At 51.4% G+C, this 18639-nt stretch overlaps 1 protein-coding gene across 3 annotated transcripts in view; it reads left to right on the forward strand.

Moving 5' to 3' along the window:
• Positions 1-18417, forward strand: part of MSI1 (musashi RNA binding protein 1) — a 30242-nt gene extending 11825 nt beyond the window's left edge. For 2 of the 3 annotated variants that reach the window (XM_066331312.1, XM_066331310.1), the window contains 9 exons: positions 5628-5676; positions 7665-7747; positions 8389-8506; positions 10099-10179; positions 11450-11506; positions 14307-14375; positions 14501-14655; positions 15132-15197; positions 16142-18417. In XM_066331312.1, the coding sequence (XP_066187409.1) occupies positions 5628-5676; positions 7665-7747; positions 8389-8506; positions 10099-10179; positions 11450-11506; positions 14307-14375; positions 14501-14655; positions 15132-15173 (654 nt within the window). In that variant the 3' untranslated portion in view covers positions 15174-15197; positions 16142-18417. The remainder of the gene's footprint in view (positions 1-5627; positions 5677-7664; positions 7748-8388; positions 8507-10098; positions 10180-11449; positions 11507-14306; positions 14376-14500; positions 14656-15131; positions 15198-16141) is intronic. The other variant, XM_066331311.1, reaches the window with a different exon arrangement.
• Positions 18418-18639: the final 222 nt, after the last annotated feature.

Here is an 18639-nt window from a genome sequence, read left to right on the forward strand (position 1 = left end):
GCCTCTGTGGTAATACCCTTGCCTTATCTTTGTGTTCTTCCAAAGTTGTCTGTTGGTTGATACCTTGGGAGGTTTTGGGCAAGGCAGAGCTCTGCTCTAACTTGGTGCAGCTGGTCTTTTGTTTGTCATCAGGAGAGAAGCTGATCTTAACAGAAACTGGAAGTACAGAGGTCCTGGAAGAAATGGGGGCCTGCACCCGAATTAGGTTTCTGAACTCACAGTTTGCTTGTGTGCTTTTGCATTTGGTGAAGCAGCAGTGCAGGAAATACATTCACAATGACGTCGTTGCATGACTCACTAATCAGTTGCAGCACCAAGGGTGCTTGGAAAGTGCTTAAAACCAGTCTGCATCTTTCACTGGGCCTGAAGTAATTGTATGTGGATGAGTCGGTCATGAAAACTCGGCCTCTCTGTGAGGCAGTTCTTGCCCAGAGAGAGAGAGATCTCCTCTCTAAAAATACCCTGGAAGCAAACAAGAAAAAGGATCTGAGGTCTTAAGGGGGTTCTGACCTTTAGGTTGCCATCTAATACTCCAACCAAATTCTGGATCTGAGAGGTCCTCAGGTCTCACTGGGGTAAATGGCTGTTACTGTTGTGATGAGGGAAGATCATAATATCTGAGGTGCTGGATCTGATGAGGGTTTGTAGGTCTGTCACAAAGGCATGTTCATGTACTCCTGCCAGAGGAATGGGGTGGTTGACTTGGGTGTATGAAATGAGTTTTCTTTGCTGATGAATGGGAGAACTTTCAGATACTGATGGCAAATGCCTTTAAATGAAGACTTGTTTCTGTGCATACAGTAGCCATGATTTTCCTCACTTTGGATTGGGAGAATGTTAATTAATTAATCCTTAATCTGCTGCTCTCTGGAAATTTCAGGGATCAAAGCTACTTGTCAACCTGCTGTGGATTTCCAAACTGGATTTTGGATTTTCTTCCACAGATCAGAGGGCAATTTATGTAAATTCTCACACATAACATGGTTGCCATGAACAGATGGGGAGGGGAGGAGAAGGGGAATCTGATCACCTCTCTTGTGGCAGTAGGCAGTTTGGCCTGTGGTAACAATGCCTCTGGAACAAAGGGTTCTCTGTGCTCCGCATCTGGTAGGCACATAGCCAAAACCACTCTAGCAGTAATGGTCATTCAGGTCTTCTGGGGCTCATCTGATATTTGCCAGGTGCCCGTGTGAGAGCGGGCAAGGACACCTGGACAGGCTGTTCTGCTCTCCTGTGGCATGGAGCAGGCTCTGCCCCTTGCCGAGGTCTCCTTCCCAGAGTTCTGAGAGCGGGTCTGCAGAGCAGGGTGAGAAGGGTGTTAATGGCACAGCTCACCTGCTCCCTGGAGCCAGGCTCTCTGTCCGTGCACCCTTGTCCCTGGAATTGGCGTCTCCTGTTTGTGCAGCTGGGAGAACCTCACAGGGTTGTTAATGCTGTCTGTCTCTTGACAGGATGGCTGACTGGTTTCTAGATAGTTTGGTTTCTATTTTCCATATGGAAGCTGTCTCAACAGTTACTATTTTTTTTTGCCTGACTACTACAAATATGTTGCCATGATTCCTTCTAGGATCAGCTCAGACATTTTTATTTGCAGTTCAGGTGGAAGATGTCCATCCCCACAAACCCTTTGCTTGAATATTTACAACTTTCAAAAGTCTGCCTCTGTGAAAGTGCATCCAACATTTCCTATCAAACTGATAAAGGAAATTATTATTTTTCTAAATCTGCATGAGGATGTCATTGACTTCCCCATAGCAGATAACTAGGAATGAAACAGGAAAACTGAAAGATTAGAGTGGAATTAAACCTCTGAAAAACCCCAGGTATTTTGGCCAAGGCTGGATGGATCATTTATGATTATGGCACCTTTAAGTGAGAGGTGCTGAAGTGTCAGTTGTGGTATCCTCACCTCAGAAAATGTTTTTTCAGACAGACTTTTTCCAAGTAATTTGGGTCTAGTACCACTTCTGGAATTGCATTGGGACTGTGTGGAAAGGAACTGTTGAGGATGCCCTTTTAAAACACTTCTTTAGGGCACTTACCCTCTGAGGAAAGGACTTTCTTTGGGTGAACTCTGTTCACTCTTCCAGGTGGCCTAACATCTTTTAGTACCTGGCAGGAGAAAAATTGCTCCTCTTTCCTCCTGCGTGTCCAGGAAAGACATGAGGACATTTAGGATCTTGAGAGAAGGCAGCAGATTTCTCAAGCTCAAGGTGCCACGTTCCCAATGGTGATTTTTAATCAATTGTTGAGAATCCACTGGCAAGTTCAGGGGGATCTTGGCTTCAGGGAGAGATCACACTCTGCTTCTCAGGACAGGGGAGTCCAGGCTGCTGGATGGCTTTTGCATGTTTTGTACATAACCCTCAGGCCTGAGTGTGTCTTAGATTTGCCACCACTTTAAATTAGGATAGATGCTTTTAAAAAATACATTTTATCCCAGGCAAAAAGCATGCAAAAAAAAAAAAATCACTCCTCTTTTCTCCCTTCTTATTTAGGGGAGGTGGAGGAACACTTAGGACCTAGAAAGCAGGGAGCACCAAGTGATCCTATCTTATTCATCTAGCTCAAGGCACCAGGTTCCTGGGGATGATCATTTACCTGAGCGTGTAGTGGCAGGACAAGGGGGAATGGCTTCAAACTGAAAGAGAGCGGGTAGGTTTAGACTGGATCTCGGGATAAAGTTGTGCCCCGTTGGGCTGTCGAGGCCGTGGCAGAGGCTGCCCAGAGAACCTGTGGCTGCCCCATCCAGGGGCACGCTCAAGGCCAGGCTGGACGGGGCTTGCGGCAGCCCGGTGGAAGATGTCCCTGCGCAGAGCAGGGTTGGGGCGGGGGGCGAGTCCCTGGGGAATGCCGATCGGGCCGTGCCGGGGTGCCGCGGCCCCCGTGGGGTGCCCTCCCGCAGCCCATCCCAGGCCGCGGGCACGGAGCGCGGCGGGGCGGCTTTGTGAGCCGCTAATCCGGGCCCCAGCTGCCATGGCGGCCGCGTTGCCATCGCGACGGCCCCGCCGGCGGCCGCCTTTGTTGGGGCCCGGCGCGGCCCAGCCGGGAAAGGCCCAGCGCGGGGAGGGGGCTGTGCTGCTGAACCGCCACAATAGCTGCCCGCCCGTGGCCGGTGCTGCTCGTGGAGTCGGTGCAGGCACGGCTTTGCTGGGCGCTGGATGTGCTGCCTCAGCGGGCACAGGGTCTGCCCAAGTAACGTGTGGTACGAGATGTGTCCCCTGTAGCAAGGGTATGGGGGATCTGAGCCATGCTTCACCTCACAGGTGTGTGTTGGGACCACCCAGCTCAGCTCACGGGCTGCCTGGAGAGGAGACATAAAGATGGTCATGGGTAGGGTTTAATGGCAATAAAACACGTTGTAGCCGTACAGAGAGGTGAAGCCATGGAGTTTTGTGCATATACACCTATATATATATATAAATATATGTATACACTTACGGACTGTGTAAGAATTAGTTGTTAGTAGGAAACAGCTGTCAGATAGAGTACATGTGCTACAATAAATATGTTTTTGCAAGGCAAGTACATTTTGGGGTGCTGGTTAGACACCTCAAAGCAGAGCCATCAGAAAAAGCACAGAGGGAGGAAGGCTGCAGCTCTCCTCAGAGCATACAGCGTGGTTTGGGATGAAGTGGTTGCACATCTTCTATGTCTGAGTGCTTGAGTGCTGTGGGAGTGCCCAGCCATTGCCCGGGATATTGCTGTGCCAGGAGTTTGTGTGGAGTGCACTGGGCTCTGCCACTTGCAGGTGCTCCTACTTCCCAAGCTCTGCGGAGAGGAGGGCTGGTCAGGCAGAGCTGAGTTAGCAGTGGGCCTGTGCTCATTCACACTAATTTGTTTTTTTTTTTTTTCTTGTGTCCCGTCTCTTATTGTGATGGGTTTGTGGTCTCCAGTTACCTGAGCTGGGAGTGGCACTCAAAATGCCTTTGACACAGCTTTCTCCCAGTGTTTACTGGGGAGAACAGCTATTTCTCCAGCCCTCTTGTGAACTGGATGGTGGATCCAGATGGATCTAGATTTTAAAATGGGCAAAACCAGATAATAAAACCTGTTGAACTATTTTTAAGGCACGTCAGGTTTCCCTCCAGCACATCCCAGTTGTGCTGTACCATGAAGGGAAATGGTGCAGATGTGGGAACAAGTGGCAATGGGGAATGACACCGTGAGGAGCTGCCCTCAGCACCCATCTCCCTAACTGTGTGTCCTGGGAAGCTGCTGAGGAGTTGCTTCGGGTCTGTGTCAAGCCTTATGTCCCGTGTGGCTCCAGGCTGGATGCTTGGCATGTTTCTCAGGTGTTTGTTCACTTGGCTGAGGGAGGCTGAGCCAGGACAGTAAGTGTGTGAGATGAGCAGGAGCCAGGTTGTCTGTTGTCACCTGGAGTGGATGTGTTAGACAAGGCCAAGGGCATCAAATATGATCTCTGCTTATGATGTTACTGGAAATGTCAGCAAGGGCTCCTTCCATCCACCTGGCCCTGAAGTGGGACTGAGTGTCCTGTGTTGTCCTGGGGACCCAAGAGTAGGAGCCTCCCTTTCCTGACTGAGGTTGTGGGGTGTCCATGAGCAAAGCCCGTGGCTGCCTCTGCCGGGGCATGGGCAGCACTCTGCCCTCTCCAGGGACTGTTCAGGAGGAGGCAGCAATGCAGATTCTTCCCGGGGTGAGGCAAGGGAGTAATCCTGTGGAGTTGGGGGGCGTGCAGGGCTGGCTGCTCAGGGAGCGGCTCTCTCACATGGAGAAGGAGGAGGGCCAGGGCAGCTGCTGGCCGGAGACTGCTGCCACCTCCCCTGAGCACTTGCACGTCCAGTTTCATAATCGGATTAAGGCAGTGGTATTAGAGGAGGGATGGGTCAGTGGGACAGGTTTACACTGAGGCTTACACGGAGGAGATTGAAGTGTATTTTTTAACCCTGCTCGGGCTGACCTGCGGAGCGGATGCAGCTCCGCGAGGCAACACCCGCGGGAAGATGCGGGGGAAAAGTGGCACCAGGCAGTGATGTGCCGGGGAGGAGAGCAGCCCCAGGCCGGCTGGGGGATGGGATCCGGCCGCCCCTCCCCCCGGGAAGGCAGCCCTGCTCAGGCCTTGCAGTAAATTTGCTCTAATTACAGCCTCCAGCAGTGGGAAACCTCACTTAGAGGAAAGGCTCCTCTGGGGTGGGGGTGGGGGCGCTTCCCAGCTTTCCCAGGCAGCCTCTGTTGTCTGAGGCCTCCGCTTCCCCTGCCGCTGGGAGGCCCCTTATTCCTCTCCCCTCTCCAGCTTTGCTTCTCTGCCCCCTTTGATTCTCCTCTCCTTTGAGGCTGGGATTTGGGAACAATGCCCTCCCTGCTCCTTGGCCCCCGGCTGGAGCTGCAGGCAAACAATCGGGGTCGCTTGCTGCCAGGGGCTGGGCCGAGGGGGCTCAGCTCAGCAGCACCTGCCCCAGGCTGGTGGGGGGACCAGCACCATGCTGGCTGTGGCTTGGGGAAGTGCCTGGTGTGATAGCTTATGTGTGCTGTTTCCTTCTTGGGGACAGGATGTCTCATCTTGATCCCCTCAGGTTTGGGGAGGCCAGGGAAGCTCTGAACAATTGTGTTGGAGGATGCTGGTTACAGCAGTAATAATCTGACTGCAGCCATTCTCTTTGCAGGTGGATGATGCGATGCTGATGTTTGACAAGACAACCAACAGACACCGAGGTGAGAGCTGTCTCCTGGCCCTAGGAGAGGTTACTGCAGAGGGTTTGCCTCCTGCCTTGTCTAGGGAGGGGTCAGTATCCCAGCAGCAAGAGATGCGGGTCACAGCTGCTCTTTATCTTGCCTCCAGTCGCCCCATTCTTTTGCATCTGCATCCTTTACCAGTGGCCCTCGCAGCACAGAGAGCTTTTGTCCAGTGCATTTCCTGTGCTGTAAACTCGTCGAGTTGCAGATATGTGAGAGGAGCCGGCCCCCTCCTCTGCGTGCTCACCTCCGTGGCTCCAGCCTGCAGTGTGTGTCTTACCTTGTCCCGAGTAATCTGAGCTCTGGGAAAGCTGACACGATAGCCTGAAGAGTGCCTGCTTCTCGCCCCTTCCTCGGCCTGGAGCCCACTTGTGCTCCCAGGTCACCTTTTCTTACCCGAGTCCTGCTGGTGGAGTCTGGTTACAGGATGGGAGCAAGGCCGTACTGTTTGTGCTGTACTGATCCAGCCCATCCATGGATGTCCCTGCCTTCCTTGTGAGTCCTCAGACCAACTACCTGGTGGTGTGGCAGGGCTTGACACTTGCATCCAACTCAGAGATTTAATGACAACAACTTGACCTGCAAACTTAGCATCAGCCTCTTCCCAGTCAGGGTCAGTCACAGCCCTGTGCTGGCTGCTGTCCTGTGTGTTGTTGGAAGCACTTCCAAGCACTCCTGCCCCCAGAGCAGCGAGGGAACTCTCCCTTCTGTTCTTGCTACACTCTGTGCCCTTCAGATTTTTACTTTTTTTCTAAAGCTATTAAATTGCTCTGACTGCCAGGCCTCGGCAGTCCTAGCTTCATCTTCGGAGGGAAGAAGCATTAACCCCTGTTCCTTCATGGGTGCCTTCCAGTCACTGGTCCAGTCAGAGCTGTTGGGGATTTTGGGAGGCAGCAAGGAGAGCTGTCAGGCACTGTGTCAACTGTGAGGGGCTTAGCCCAGGGCATAGCAGGCCTGGGGTCTGGTGGGGCTCAGGACTGCTTTTGACATCAGGGTTTTTCTGCCTAATTCCTGAGCTCCTCTGCTTGTGGGTGTTGAGGTGAGTGGTGTGAATCTACCTGGGCACAGACAGATGGAGGAGTTTATAGAGAGATGTTTCTAGCTGAGTGGAGAAAAGGTGGGGTTCTGGGCAGTGGATTCCCATCTGCTTTTGAATGTTATTTTACAGCACCATGGAATTGGCCAGCTCTGGAAAGCGGAAAGTTCTGCTTAATCCCAGCTTGCTTGCACAGCAAGCTTTAAGACATCCTCCCACCTGCCTCAGTTCTCCGGAAACGGTTGCAGCCAGCTTAGAGGAGTTCAGTCTGTGCCCACCCGAGCTGGGCTTTGCCAAAACTGTCAGCAAAGGGGTTGGTGAGAGAAAGGAGGTGTGAGCGTGGGCCAGGGGCCAGGAACACGCTGTCCTGTCTTAGCCCAGATACAAACCTTACTTTGGTGAAACTTTGTGAATCACTGTGCCTGTATCTGCCTTGCTGTGTGCAGCTGCACTGCTGATCTGTGCCTGCTCACATGAGGCTTTATGGCAAGTGTGCCTGCGAGGGAACTGCAGGGTGTTCCTGCTGGTGGGGTGTGTTTAGCGAGGGTGGTGATGTCCTGGAAAGCAGATGTTGGTTTCCCCACCAATTCTTTGTGTGAGCATCTGCCCAGATCCTCCCCAGTGTTACCAGCCATGTGGTCAGCCTTGCAAATAGCAAAGTTTAAAAAAAACCCCAAACAAACCTGGGTCTGAGATCAGTTGGGTTCAGAGTGGGTGGGAAGTATGGGACGAGTAGGAGAGGAGGATCTGTAAGAGGACAGTCCTGTTCTTGTGCATTAAAGTAGAATTTGCTGGAGAGGGAAGATGAGTGACAGCTGTTTTTGAAAGGGCTGATTGTGCTGTCCTTTTCTCCTGCCAATAAAAGGCTGTGAGTAGAGAGTTCAAACTGTGAGAGGTCTGACCTGATCAGGGAGTTTTGCTTTTTCTTCAGGATTTGGGTTTGTCACATTTGAAAGTGAAGACATTGTGGAAAAAGTGTGCGAAATCCACTTCCATGAGATCAACAACAAAATGGTGAGTGTCTGGGGCAGAACTTGGGGGAGCAGGGATAGAGGTGTGGGAGGGAGCAGGGCAGTGGCACAGAGGTTGGGTGTGAGGCATTTGGGTCTTGATGTATCTTCTCTGCAATGGGGAATCAGATTGAGTTTTTTCCCCAAAATCACAGCAGTCAGTCTGGGGAAGAAACTCACCGTATGGAGGTGAACAAGAGTAATACTGAGTTCTCAAGGAAGAGAGCTAACTAAACAAGGAATTGTGCTGTGCTTGGAGGTTTTGAAGTTACACAAAACCTTGTACTGGCCTGGGAGTGGGGGCAGGTTTTTACCTTTATTCAGAAATGAGGAAAATTAGGCTTTGAGACTCTGGTGCAGGGTCAGGTAGAACATCAAGGGTAACACTAGGAGACAAAAAGCAATGTTTGAGCTCCCCATTGCCTGTGGTGGCTGCAGAGCAAGGAGAAAGGCTGGCACCAAGTGGGCTGGGGACAGTGATGCCAGGGAAGGGCAGCAGAGCGGGCTGACAGAGGTGGCTAGAGCTGGGACGTGCTGTCACGCAGGCAGCCCTGCCTGGCCTATTTGTGCTCTGTGGCCCTGTCCTGTGACAGCCTGTGAGCCAGCCTGTGACAGGCGAGCCTGATCCTTACTTTCTTGTGGCAGGTGGAGTGTAAAAAAGCTCAGCCGAAGGAGGTGATGTCCCCAACGGGCTCTGCACGAGGGCGGTCCCGAGTAATGCCTTACGGGATGGATGCCTTCATGCTGGGGATCGGCATGCTGGGTAAGCCCCCGGTCAGCTCTGCCGCGCTCCCCCCGCTCCCGGCCGTGCCAGGCGGCAGCTTAGAGGTTTATTCCGGGAGCGGCGGGGCGGCCAAGGGCAGCAGCGCTCCCCGTGCGGGGCCGCCAAGGGCAGCGCTCCCGTGCGGGGCCGCCGGGACGTGTTCGCGATCGCAATTTGCCCTCTGGTGGCACCTGGAAAAACTGCAAACGTGCCGCCGCTGCCTTGCGACAGCCGGGCTGGTCCTGCGACAGTCGGGCCGGCTGGGCACAGCCCCTGCGGGGCGGGTCTGCCCCTCGGCAGCTCCGCCACCGTCCTGCAGTGCCGTGGCAGCAGTTCCTTCGTGTGACTGCAGAGCTGAGTGTGGAGTAATCTGTACCCAGGCCTCTTCCTCCCACACTTCTACAGGCTTTCTGATGAATTGATTGGTTAAAGAGCCCCTAAGCTACCACTTGAAACAGCAGTCTGTGTAAATGTCCCCACTGCCATTTAAAGACTGTTAAAATGCCCTTAAAATTCTAGTTGAATGTTGTGTCATTCTGTACCCACCCTCTCAGGTACAGCGAATACCTGGTATTGCAGGGAAAGCTGTACATTTATCATGGGACTATCTTGCAAAGAGAAGTTGGTGACAAACAGGCTGGATTTCCTGTCTATCAAAGCTCCCAAGGCAAAAGCATTCAGATAAAAAATTAAAAATGAAGAAAATAATAAGTCATTTGTAGCCCTATCTTCCAGGTCAACAAACCTCGTGCCTGGATCTGAGAGTCAGTGTGATCCTTCCAGTGGGTCCTGGCTTCTCTCTCCTCCCACTTTCATTGGAGCCAGGACTGAGCTGACCCAAGAGCACTGTTTGCTCAGGGTCATTGCTGATGTTGCTGGGCAGGGTGTACTCAGCCTGGCTCTCAGTGCTAAGCCTGCTGAGTAGCAGTTAGTCACTGAACAAAACCCCCAAAAAGGCATTTTTCCACCAATGTTTTCACTTGACTTATTGAAGGAAAATAAATCTCCAGCCTGTGGTTTTGGGTTTTGCCTTTTCTTAGCCATCTGAATTTTAAAGCAGCAAGACTCAAACTGAGTCACTGGGAAATTTATGGACTCTTGTCTTGAGAGATCTCAAATCAAATATTCATTTGTGAGTCAATGCCCTGCATTCTCACAGGCTTGTTCCTATAGGTGGAAGGGGAACATCAGGAGTTGTGCTCCTGTCTGTGCCAGGAAGAAATGTTCTTTGTACCTGCATTTACCAGCCCTTCTAGTGCAAAAGTGACTCAGAGCTTCAGCTGTTCAAATGCCCCCTCTTCCCTGATCTCCTGTTTGTAAATCCAGCTGATGTATCAGACAGCCTTAGTCTGCAGAGCTGTGAGTCTGAAAAGGAAATCTCCATGTCCTTACATGTTTGAAACAAGGAAAAATTACCCGGGCCTGCTAGAACTGCTCTGCAGGCTCACACATTGTGCGCTCTGCCCAACGCTCTCCTGGGGCTTCTGCTGTCACCATCCTTTCTGCTGTCTAATGCCAAAGGGTGCTCATGCTGCTCACGAGCAGCCAGACCTTGCCAGCTTGCAGTAACAGAGTCCTTTTCTCTTCCCCAGGCTATCCAGGCTTCCAAGCTGCCACCTATGCGAGTCGAAGTTACACTGGCATTGCACCTGGTTACACTTACCAGTTCCCTGGTGAGTGGAGCTCCCTGCTCTGTTTTCTGGTCTGTCTTCAGGTGATGGGAGTCCCTGGCATGGTCCATAACCCAAGCTCTGCCCCTTTCATCCTTTACTCTGTTCAGTCTTTCTTTAAACTGGAAATGGATGTGGAAGGGGGATTGGAGAAGCCCTGGAATAGGTGGGAACAGCTTGTCCTTCCTTAGGATTATCCTCACACTGCAGTAGCAGGAAAAACCCAAGGCTGCTCTGACGTCCTTTCTGCTGGCCTCCTCTGCAGGGCTGCTGCTGTGACACAGAAGGGCCCTGCAGCTCTGCCTGTCTCACTGCCTTTGTGTGTGTCTGTCTCTCTTTACCAGAGTTGCCACCACTCTGAAAGCAGCACGGAATGTTAAACCCCATGTGCCAGGGAACTCCTGGGCACGCAAAAGGCAGGTGCGTGCAGCACTGCAGTTGTGTTCTGAACAGTCTGGACCACTCAGCCTTCACTGGGTGAAAGCATCTGCTGGGCCAGGGGGCTGCAGATCCCCTGCAAACTGGGTGGTTTCAAGCTTCCAACACTGCCATGTGCTCAGAACATGGATTCAACAATCAATGGCTGGAACCTGCTGTGCCGCAGCTGCTCAGAGCTGTGGGGCCTCCCCTCCTGCTCTCTGCCAGGCCAGGGAATGAGGCAGAGCACACTTAAGGGACACACTGTGCTATTGCTATTGCTGTTTTCTAGAGTTGTGGCAACTCTGAGCATCCCTTCCTTACTCCATCCCTCAGTGTGATGGTTGATATATGAAGTTTTGATATTAAGGGCTGGGAATGGGAAGTTTTCTCTTCATCTGAGGTGAGACCAGGCTGACTGGCTGAAAGTTGCTGTTGCCTCCTGGCTGTCTGGAAGCTCTTCATGAATCTAGCTGTAGTGGCTTCAAGTCCCTCATCGTAAACCTGTGCCAGGCTGAGTGTGGCACATGCTGAGCATCCACTGGCCTTGGCACTGAGAGGTCAGATTGGCCGGGTCACAGAGCAGTGCTCCAGGGCAGACCTGAGGCTACACAGTGATGCTTGAACTCGCCCTGCCCTGGCCACAATTATTCCAAGGATAAATGGATCCTTTCAGCCTTCAGGGCAGGAGTCCAGCACCTTTCAGCACCAGTTATAAATCAGTTTAAAGAAGACACTGGCTTGGTTGCAGTCTGGTTGCAGACTGCTCCCCCAGCAGACCCTGGCTGCTGTGTCTCTGGGGCTCCCCCTTGGGCCGTTTGATGAGTTCCTAAGCTGTCTTGCATTTCGTTTTTAGAGTTCCGTGTAGAGCGGACCCCTCTCCCGAGTGCCCCCGTCCTCCCTGAGCTCACAGGTCAGTCCCACTCATTTCCTAAACTCACAAGCTGGAAGGGGAGAAGGGGGCTTTGGGCTGTTTCAGTGGTGTTGCTGCTCCACAGCCTGGCGCAGTTAGACTGGAAATGTGCCTTATTTCCTCTTTCATCTGGATAAGCTCCATCCAAAGCTGGGGATGGAAAGATGGAGAGGCAATCAGAGCCATGTGTATTGCCTCTGAAGAGGGCCATGCAGGTCCTTTCCTGCTGCCTGCTTTGTTTTTAGCTCCTTGCCCCAGGCCATATGTAAACCAGACATGGAAACTGCAGAGAGCAGGGTGACTTCCACAGGTCTACAAATGGCTTTAACCTGAACTGTTGCAAGGATGAAATTTGGAGTGCTGGGAGGAGGGAGAGGGCACAGATGCACTCCTCGTTACTGTACTCCCATTTCCCTGGGCAGGAGGGGCTGCGTTCCCTGCTCTGGGTGGTAGCTCCATAGCTGCTCCCATACAGGCTTCTCAGGTAGGAGTGAGGGTGGTGGGACCTTGCAAAATCCTGCAGTGCTTGTAGGGAGCCGTGGAACAAAACGGGAGCAGAGGATTGTTCTCAGTGTCCTCAAAGTGCAAATGCCCTCTGGATCCTCAGCCCCTGGGGTGTGTGCAGTGTGTTCCCTATGTGATGTTCCTTCTGTCTACTTTCCCTTCCATGGCCATGTTTTCCCCAGCTCTGTCCTGTCCATGGTTTTTGTCATAGAAAAGCAGCTTTGTGTAGCACCCTGCTCCCCATTTGCCATTTCATTTCCGTGGTGTTCCTCCTTCCCAGTGCTTCCTTGCCCCCACCTGTTTCAGGGTTTGAATCTCTCTGCAAAGGGGTATGGAAAACCTTCCTGGGAAGTTCTTCTGGAATTAGCAGTACAAACAGGCTTGAAAGGGAGTTTCTGTGGCGCAAAACTATGCTAATCCTCAGGGACTCTCTGTTTGTGAGGATGCTGAGGTTGGCAGCCACCAATGAACAAATTTCCCTGAGGGAGGTAGGGGAAAACTAAATCCTGTTTCCCTCATAACAAAACCCTTCCCTGACACCATGTATGCAGCTGCATAAGCACCTTTGAGCCTTCTGGTTGGCAGGCAAAGCAGATGTGGGTCCAGTTGTTTACTTACATGTGTGTTTTTCTGCAAAACCCATCACATTTGTAGAGGAACGTCAGTGACTTGGTAGAAGTGTTTTTCACTTCATGTCCACCCCCGGCTGTCTTGTGCCTTTTCCTAGCAGAGGTGACTCACCCGGGGCCTGGCTGTCACTGGTGGCCGGGGTACACCAGGGCTCTGCACAACAAGAAGTTATTAATGCTGCTGTCCTGGCTGGGTGCCACGTTAGCTTACAGTCCTGAGTGTCTCACTGAAGTAGCAGCTGGGGATCGTGGCATTCTTCCCTCCCCGATCCGCTTCCCTCCTGTTCCGCAGCCCCAGCGCAGCCGCTTGGCTGGGCCGCGGTTCCCATGGATAGGCTGGAGTTGGCCCTGCGGAGAGCAGGCCCCGAGAGCTCTGTGTGCTCAAGGGCCCTTGTGCCTTCGAGTGGCTGCAGCACACACGGGCTGCGCTGCACAGCCTGCTGAGGGGAGCCAAGAGGAGGGGATGGCACAGGCAGGGCTGCACACGCAGGTGCTTTGTCACCGCAACACAAACCTGGTGTCTCAGCAGATCAGACTGCAAAGGCAAGAAGGATTTTTCTTGGAAAAAGAACTGGGGCTTTTGAGATGACCTTGCCTCCTTTCTCAGTAAAAACTACATTCACTCATGTGTGACTTGCAGGAGGAATGGGGCAGGAGGGTGGCTGCCAGCAGCCTTTCTTTCCTAGAACAGCATCTTTGGGGGTGATGTGAAGCAGCAACATGCCTGCATTGGCCCAGGGCCTGTAATGAGCAGCTAACCCAGATAGAAGCCTCGTATGACGTTTGCTTGAAACAGGCTGGTGCCTGCTACTAAATATTCCCTCCTAAGCTAGTCTGGGTTTCAGCCTTAACGCGATTGATTTGTTCTGACCTCTTTTTATGGTGCTCTAAACAGAATCACAGTGAATTTCACATTCAAGCATGAAATGCTGACCCAGTCATTTTAAGGGCAAAGAGAAACATACTGGCTAGATGCCTCCTGCCCCGAGGGTGAATGCCTGTGGCAGTAGAGTTGGGAATTAGAGCTGCTACATATAAATTAAGACTTACTGTTTTAATTAAGCCATTCCTAGTTCCTGCTCCCTAGGTATATGTTTCCTGCTTTTCTACAATGAACAAAGAGGTTTTGAGCAATTCAGGAGCAAAACTCAGTGTGGGGAGAATGGTATGTCTTGAGCAAAGAAATAGGGAGAAAGAGGCTATTAAACAGTTATTCAAGAATATTATCAAGAGACAGAGGAGGGGCTGAGCCTCAGGATGTTAAGCTTCAGCTGCTGTCCCTGAGCTGTTGCAATTCTCCACGTTTACTGCCAAAATCTGGATCTGTAGCTTCAGATTAACTGCATCGTGCAAGCTTAGTAGTGACAGTATACATACGAAATTGCCTACTTCTCGTTCAGCTCTTCCACACCATGCCTTTGGCTGCTCTGGGGTGTGCGCTTGACAGAGCATGGCTCGTGCATTCCCCTGGACATTGGCTGTGCAAAAGAACACTGATAAATTCAGGGCTATGCACTTCCAGTTGTCATCCTTTTATGTCCCCTGTGGTGCACTAAGCCAATATGTATGTGTGAGCCCAGTATTTTGCAGTAGGAAGTGAAGGCTCCCTTCAAGGAGTTTCCCATGTAGCCACAGTGCTCCTGAGATGGCTGTTCCTTCTCTTCCAGCAATCCCCCTCACTGCGTACGGACCGATGGCAGCAGCAGCGGCTGCGGCGGCCGTGGTGCGAGGGACAGGTAACTCTGCTTTCCTCCCCGCTACGGGCTCCTGTCACAGAGCTTTGCCAAGGGGCTGCGGGAGGGGGGTGGGACGGGGTTGCATTTTTGGGATCTTCACTCTGTAGTTGTGCTGCCTGCTGTAGGTTCCACCCCCAGTCGCACCGGTGGGTTCCTGGGCACCACCAGTCCCGGGCCGATGGCAGAGCTTTATGGAGCCGCCAACCAGGACTCAGGGGTCAGCAGTTACATCAGCGCTGCCAGCCCGGCCCCGAGCACCGGCTTTGGACACAGCCTAGGGGTGAGTGCTCCCTGGGCCCTCTGAGGGAGGGACATGGGCACTGGGCTGTGTCTCCACGTGGTGAGGGAGGTGAGCAGTCCCCTCAGCCCACAGTCAGTTGTGTGGTTTTGAAATACCACCCACTGCGGCATTGGCTGTGCCTCTGCTGAGCCCCAGACCAAGATGGATGGTGCAGAGTACAGCAGCTCAATTTGAGCCCACATCCTTGGTTTCTGCTGGCTCTCCCTGATCAACACTCAAGGTCCTGATCTCCAGTCCTTTCCCTGATCTAGCTCAGGCTTTCCAAGAGCCCGTCTTGGCCTCGAGACAGCATCTTGTGACATGTCCCTGACACGTAGGGTGGTATGCTCTTCAGAGCTGGCACCTCCAACTGAAAAGTTACTCTGTTGTCTGGGCCATGACTGAATTTGTTGTGTTAGTAATTCTTCTTCGCTGTTCTTTTGTTTAAGAGTGGGGTTTTAACTCTTTCTTCACAGGGTCCCTTGATTGCAACAGCTTTTACCAATGGGTATCACTGAAGCTGGGGACCAAGGAGGCAGGAGGTAAGAGAGCTTTGAACCGGAGCAGGTAATGAGAGAGGAGTGAGGTTCTGGGCTGGTCCCTGTGCTCAGGCTCTCAGCTGAAGCTGTGGATATTGCTGTGAGGCTCCATAGCGTGACCCAGGCTGTGAAGAGGAGTCCTGTGGCCAGCCTGGGGCTCTCTCCTGCACCAAAGCCTTGGCAGGTTGGATTCCTACCAAACATTCCCCAAGCTGGGAGTGGAGAGTGTCTTAGTGTCTGGCACAAAGAGGAAGAAACTTGAGCACTCACAAAAAGAGAAAACATCTGCAGGGTTGGCCAGAGTCACAACCCAGTGGTGATCCTGAGATAAGCTTGGCTCTTCTGTGTGACTGGGGAAGCCTCCACCATGCAGCTGGTTGTTCTCACTGCTGCTGAAACCAGTCTCTGGGAAGTGAGTTTTTTTCACCTCCTTCCTGGGAGAAGGGCAGAAGGAAAATCTGTTTCGGTTTTTGATCAGTTCTGTTTTTGGTCCTTGGATAGGCTGAGAGAGAACTGGTGGACAGTCTGTTTGCTTTGCAAATGTGACTGAAGGTAGCTGGCTTAAAATTGAAAATTAAAAAAGTCAACAACTAGCTTCTCAAAAAGGAGATAAAAAATTGGAGGGAATGGTGCCCACAGCAGCCTGGCAGGGCTGGACAGAGCTGAGTGCTGAGAAAATGGCTGGACTCTGCTATGTCACAGCCCTCGCAGGGGCCAGGCCATGTGGTGTGTGGGACCTTGTTTCCCAGGCCTGAACGTTGCCACTGAAGACACAAACATCTCTGCTGTGCCCTGTCCCCATGCCAGCAATGTGCAGAGCAAGACTGTGTTGGGGCAAAGTTTGGGTGTTGAGCGTTTCAGCCAGATCACACCGGAAGAAAAGCCCAGGAGGAAAAGATGTGGTTGCTCTAGATCGTGTCCCTTCCCTCCCCTGCTGTGTCCCGCAGATTCCCCAGTGACCTAACCGAGGACAGCGAGTGGCTGGAGGATCTGGTGAGCCTCGGGGGATGAGCCAAGGTTACCTTTCTCTGGAATCAAACTGTACACTGCCGGCTGGCTGCCAGGCTCCTGCCGCCCTGCCCGATCTCTCCCTTTGACCAGACCACACTGGACTGAACCCGAGGAGATCATCTCGCTTTCCTACTAACCACCGACGGTTTACGCTTCCCCCTCCCTGCCCCCAGCCCACTGATTCTTCTTTTATTTATTTTATTAGCTGTTAGTTTTATTTTTTTATTTTATTTTTTTATCTTTTTTGGGGGCTGCCCCTTCTTTTTGTTGTTTGCTCTTTCCCGAGCTAGTAGACATATTTTATGAATTGGCTTTGTGATTGTGTTAGGTAGTTTTCATTGAGGAGTATTTTTATTTGGCTTTGAAACTGTTTTGAATATTTTCAACTCTGTTGTTGTTGTCGTCAGTGTTTTTAAAGCACGGTATGTAACAAGAATGCAGTTCTGAAGGGAAGAAAGAGACAGAGAGAGAGCAAAGGCTGAGAGGAACTGCTGTATTTCTATTTTTTTTAAAGAAACTGTTTTTAATTGTTTCTGTTTTGTAAATGTGAGGCTTTGAAAAGTGTGAAACTCCAAGGATCCGAAAACGTTGGACATCGCTATGGAACAAAACAAATGTATATTTTGCTAAGTGAAAAACACTATCCTTACAGCTGAAAGATTTTTTTTTTCCTAGATTTAGTTTTATGTGGGGTTTTCTTTTTCCTCCTGTATAATATGTAAATATCGTGAGCTGAACCTGGCTGCTGCCTGCAGCCTGGCTCCAAGGAGCAGCTCCAGGTCCTGGACTTGGTGCCGCAGCGTGAGCAATACTCTCCAGCAGAATCCTGACAGGACTTTGTTCTTTTTTTGTACACCTTTTACTGTAAGATTTTAAGACCTCTGATGAGATGAGATGAAAGGGGGGCGGGGGGTGGGTGGGGTGAAACGTACCAGCCATCGGCTGTTTTGCTGAGCGGGTTAAAGCTGCTTCCAATTGCTTGATGTACAGACTCCATCCCTGGGCTCCGTAGCGCCGGCTCTGGGCTGGCTTAGGGAAAGGGCTTTGCCGCCGTTGCTTGTCTTGGTTACTTTGAAAGGAATTCACTCTCCAAACTTTATCGCTTGTGTCAAGATTTCCTGGGAAAGGGGATCCTCCTCCAGGGGCGAGGGTATCAGAAGGGGTGTCAGCCAGGGGGAGATTTGGGTAGTCGTTCTCTGAAGGGCAGGGCTCTGGGATGGGGATTCATTAACAGGGGAGAAAAGCATTAGGGTGGTGATTTGGGGGCGGGTTAAGGGCTTCTCAGGGATTATATGAATTATAGAATTGCAGCTTCCCATTTGCTTTACTCTGTGTTCTGAAGACTGTGGGAATTTGTCCGTTGTCCTGTGCGGGGTGATCTGGTCCCTTCTCCAGAACCTGCTGGGGCTTCCCCTGGTATGGTCCAGGCCCCTGCTAACCAGCACTCTGCCAGGGGGGGCCTCCAGCAGGAATACACGGGGCAGGTTTGGGTCTGGATTTCAGTGAACCAAAGACCTTGTTAAGGGGGGTGATTAAGCCTTTTATTAAGATGCAGCCAAACTCTTTTCCCAGGGAAATAACAGCTTCATCTTAAGTTTTAAAAATCATTCCCTCTCTTCCCCCAAACTGAGCCCCTGTAAAGGAGATGGGCATTTAGAAAAGGACTGGGAGGGCCACAGTGCCCACAGGGCCCTTTTTCTCTTCTATCTCTCCCCCATTTGCTGGAACTTGTCCTGACCTGGGCGATGCGTTTGGAGAGTTCTGTTTAGGTAAGAAGGTACTTAACAGATCAGTACTGAAAACACAAAGCAATAATTTTTGTTACTGAGACAAGAGTCTGTATGTCTGTTTTTTTAAATATTTCCTAATTAAAGAAGAGCTGCATTTTATTGGGTTTATTTTTATTCTATATACTTCAAATTTGGGTCTGCGGACAGCGCTTTCCTCCCTCTCGGTGTATGCGCTGAGCTGCTTCCGTGCCCCCTCCAGACATCCCGGGCCAGCTGTGCTGCTGCTGGGCTGTGAGTCACTCTCTGGCCACTGCCTGGAGGCTGGGGCTCTGGTTTCAGGGTGGGCATTTTTTTAAAAAAAGAAATAAAGCTGTGTTTTTAAGCCAGTAAGTTATTACACTCCAGTGTTTGTTCTCTCCACACCTGTAACCCTTTTTCCAGATTTCAGTTTTAAATTCCTAATAAATTATTTGAAAACTGTCCTTCTCTGTCATTATTTGGGGGTGTGAGGTTTTCCAGTGGGGGAGATTTCAGGGCCTGGCAGGAGTTGCATCCTGCCTTAAGGATAAAAGCCCCAGGCAGATCTCTGACTCCATGTTCTGCTCCCACACTTTGGCAGTGGCTCACTTTATAATATAAGGCAGATCTGGTTTTAGCAGAGATTGTATCTTTTCTCTGCATTACAGAGGTTTCATGTAAGTATA

The sequence above is a fragment of the Sylvia atricapilla genome, chromosome 17 (genome assembly GCF_009819655.1).
Source record: "Sylvia atricapilla isolate bSylAtr1 chromosome 17, bSylAtr1.pri, whole genome shotgun sequence".
NCBI classification, from domain to species: domain Eukaryota; kingdom Metazoa; phylum Chordata; class Aves; order Passeriformes; family Sylviidae; genus Sylvia; species Sylvia atricapilla.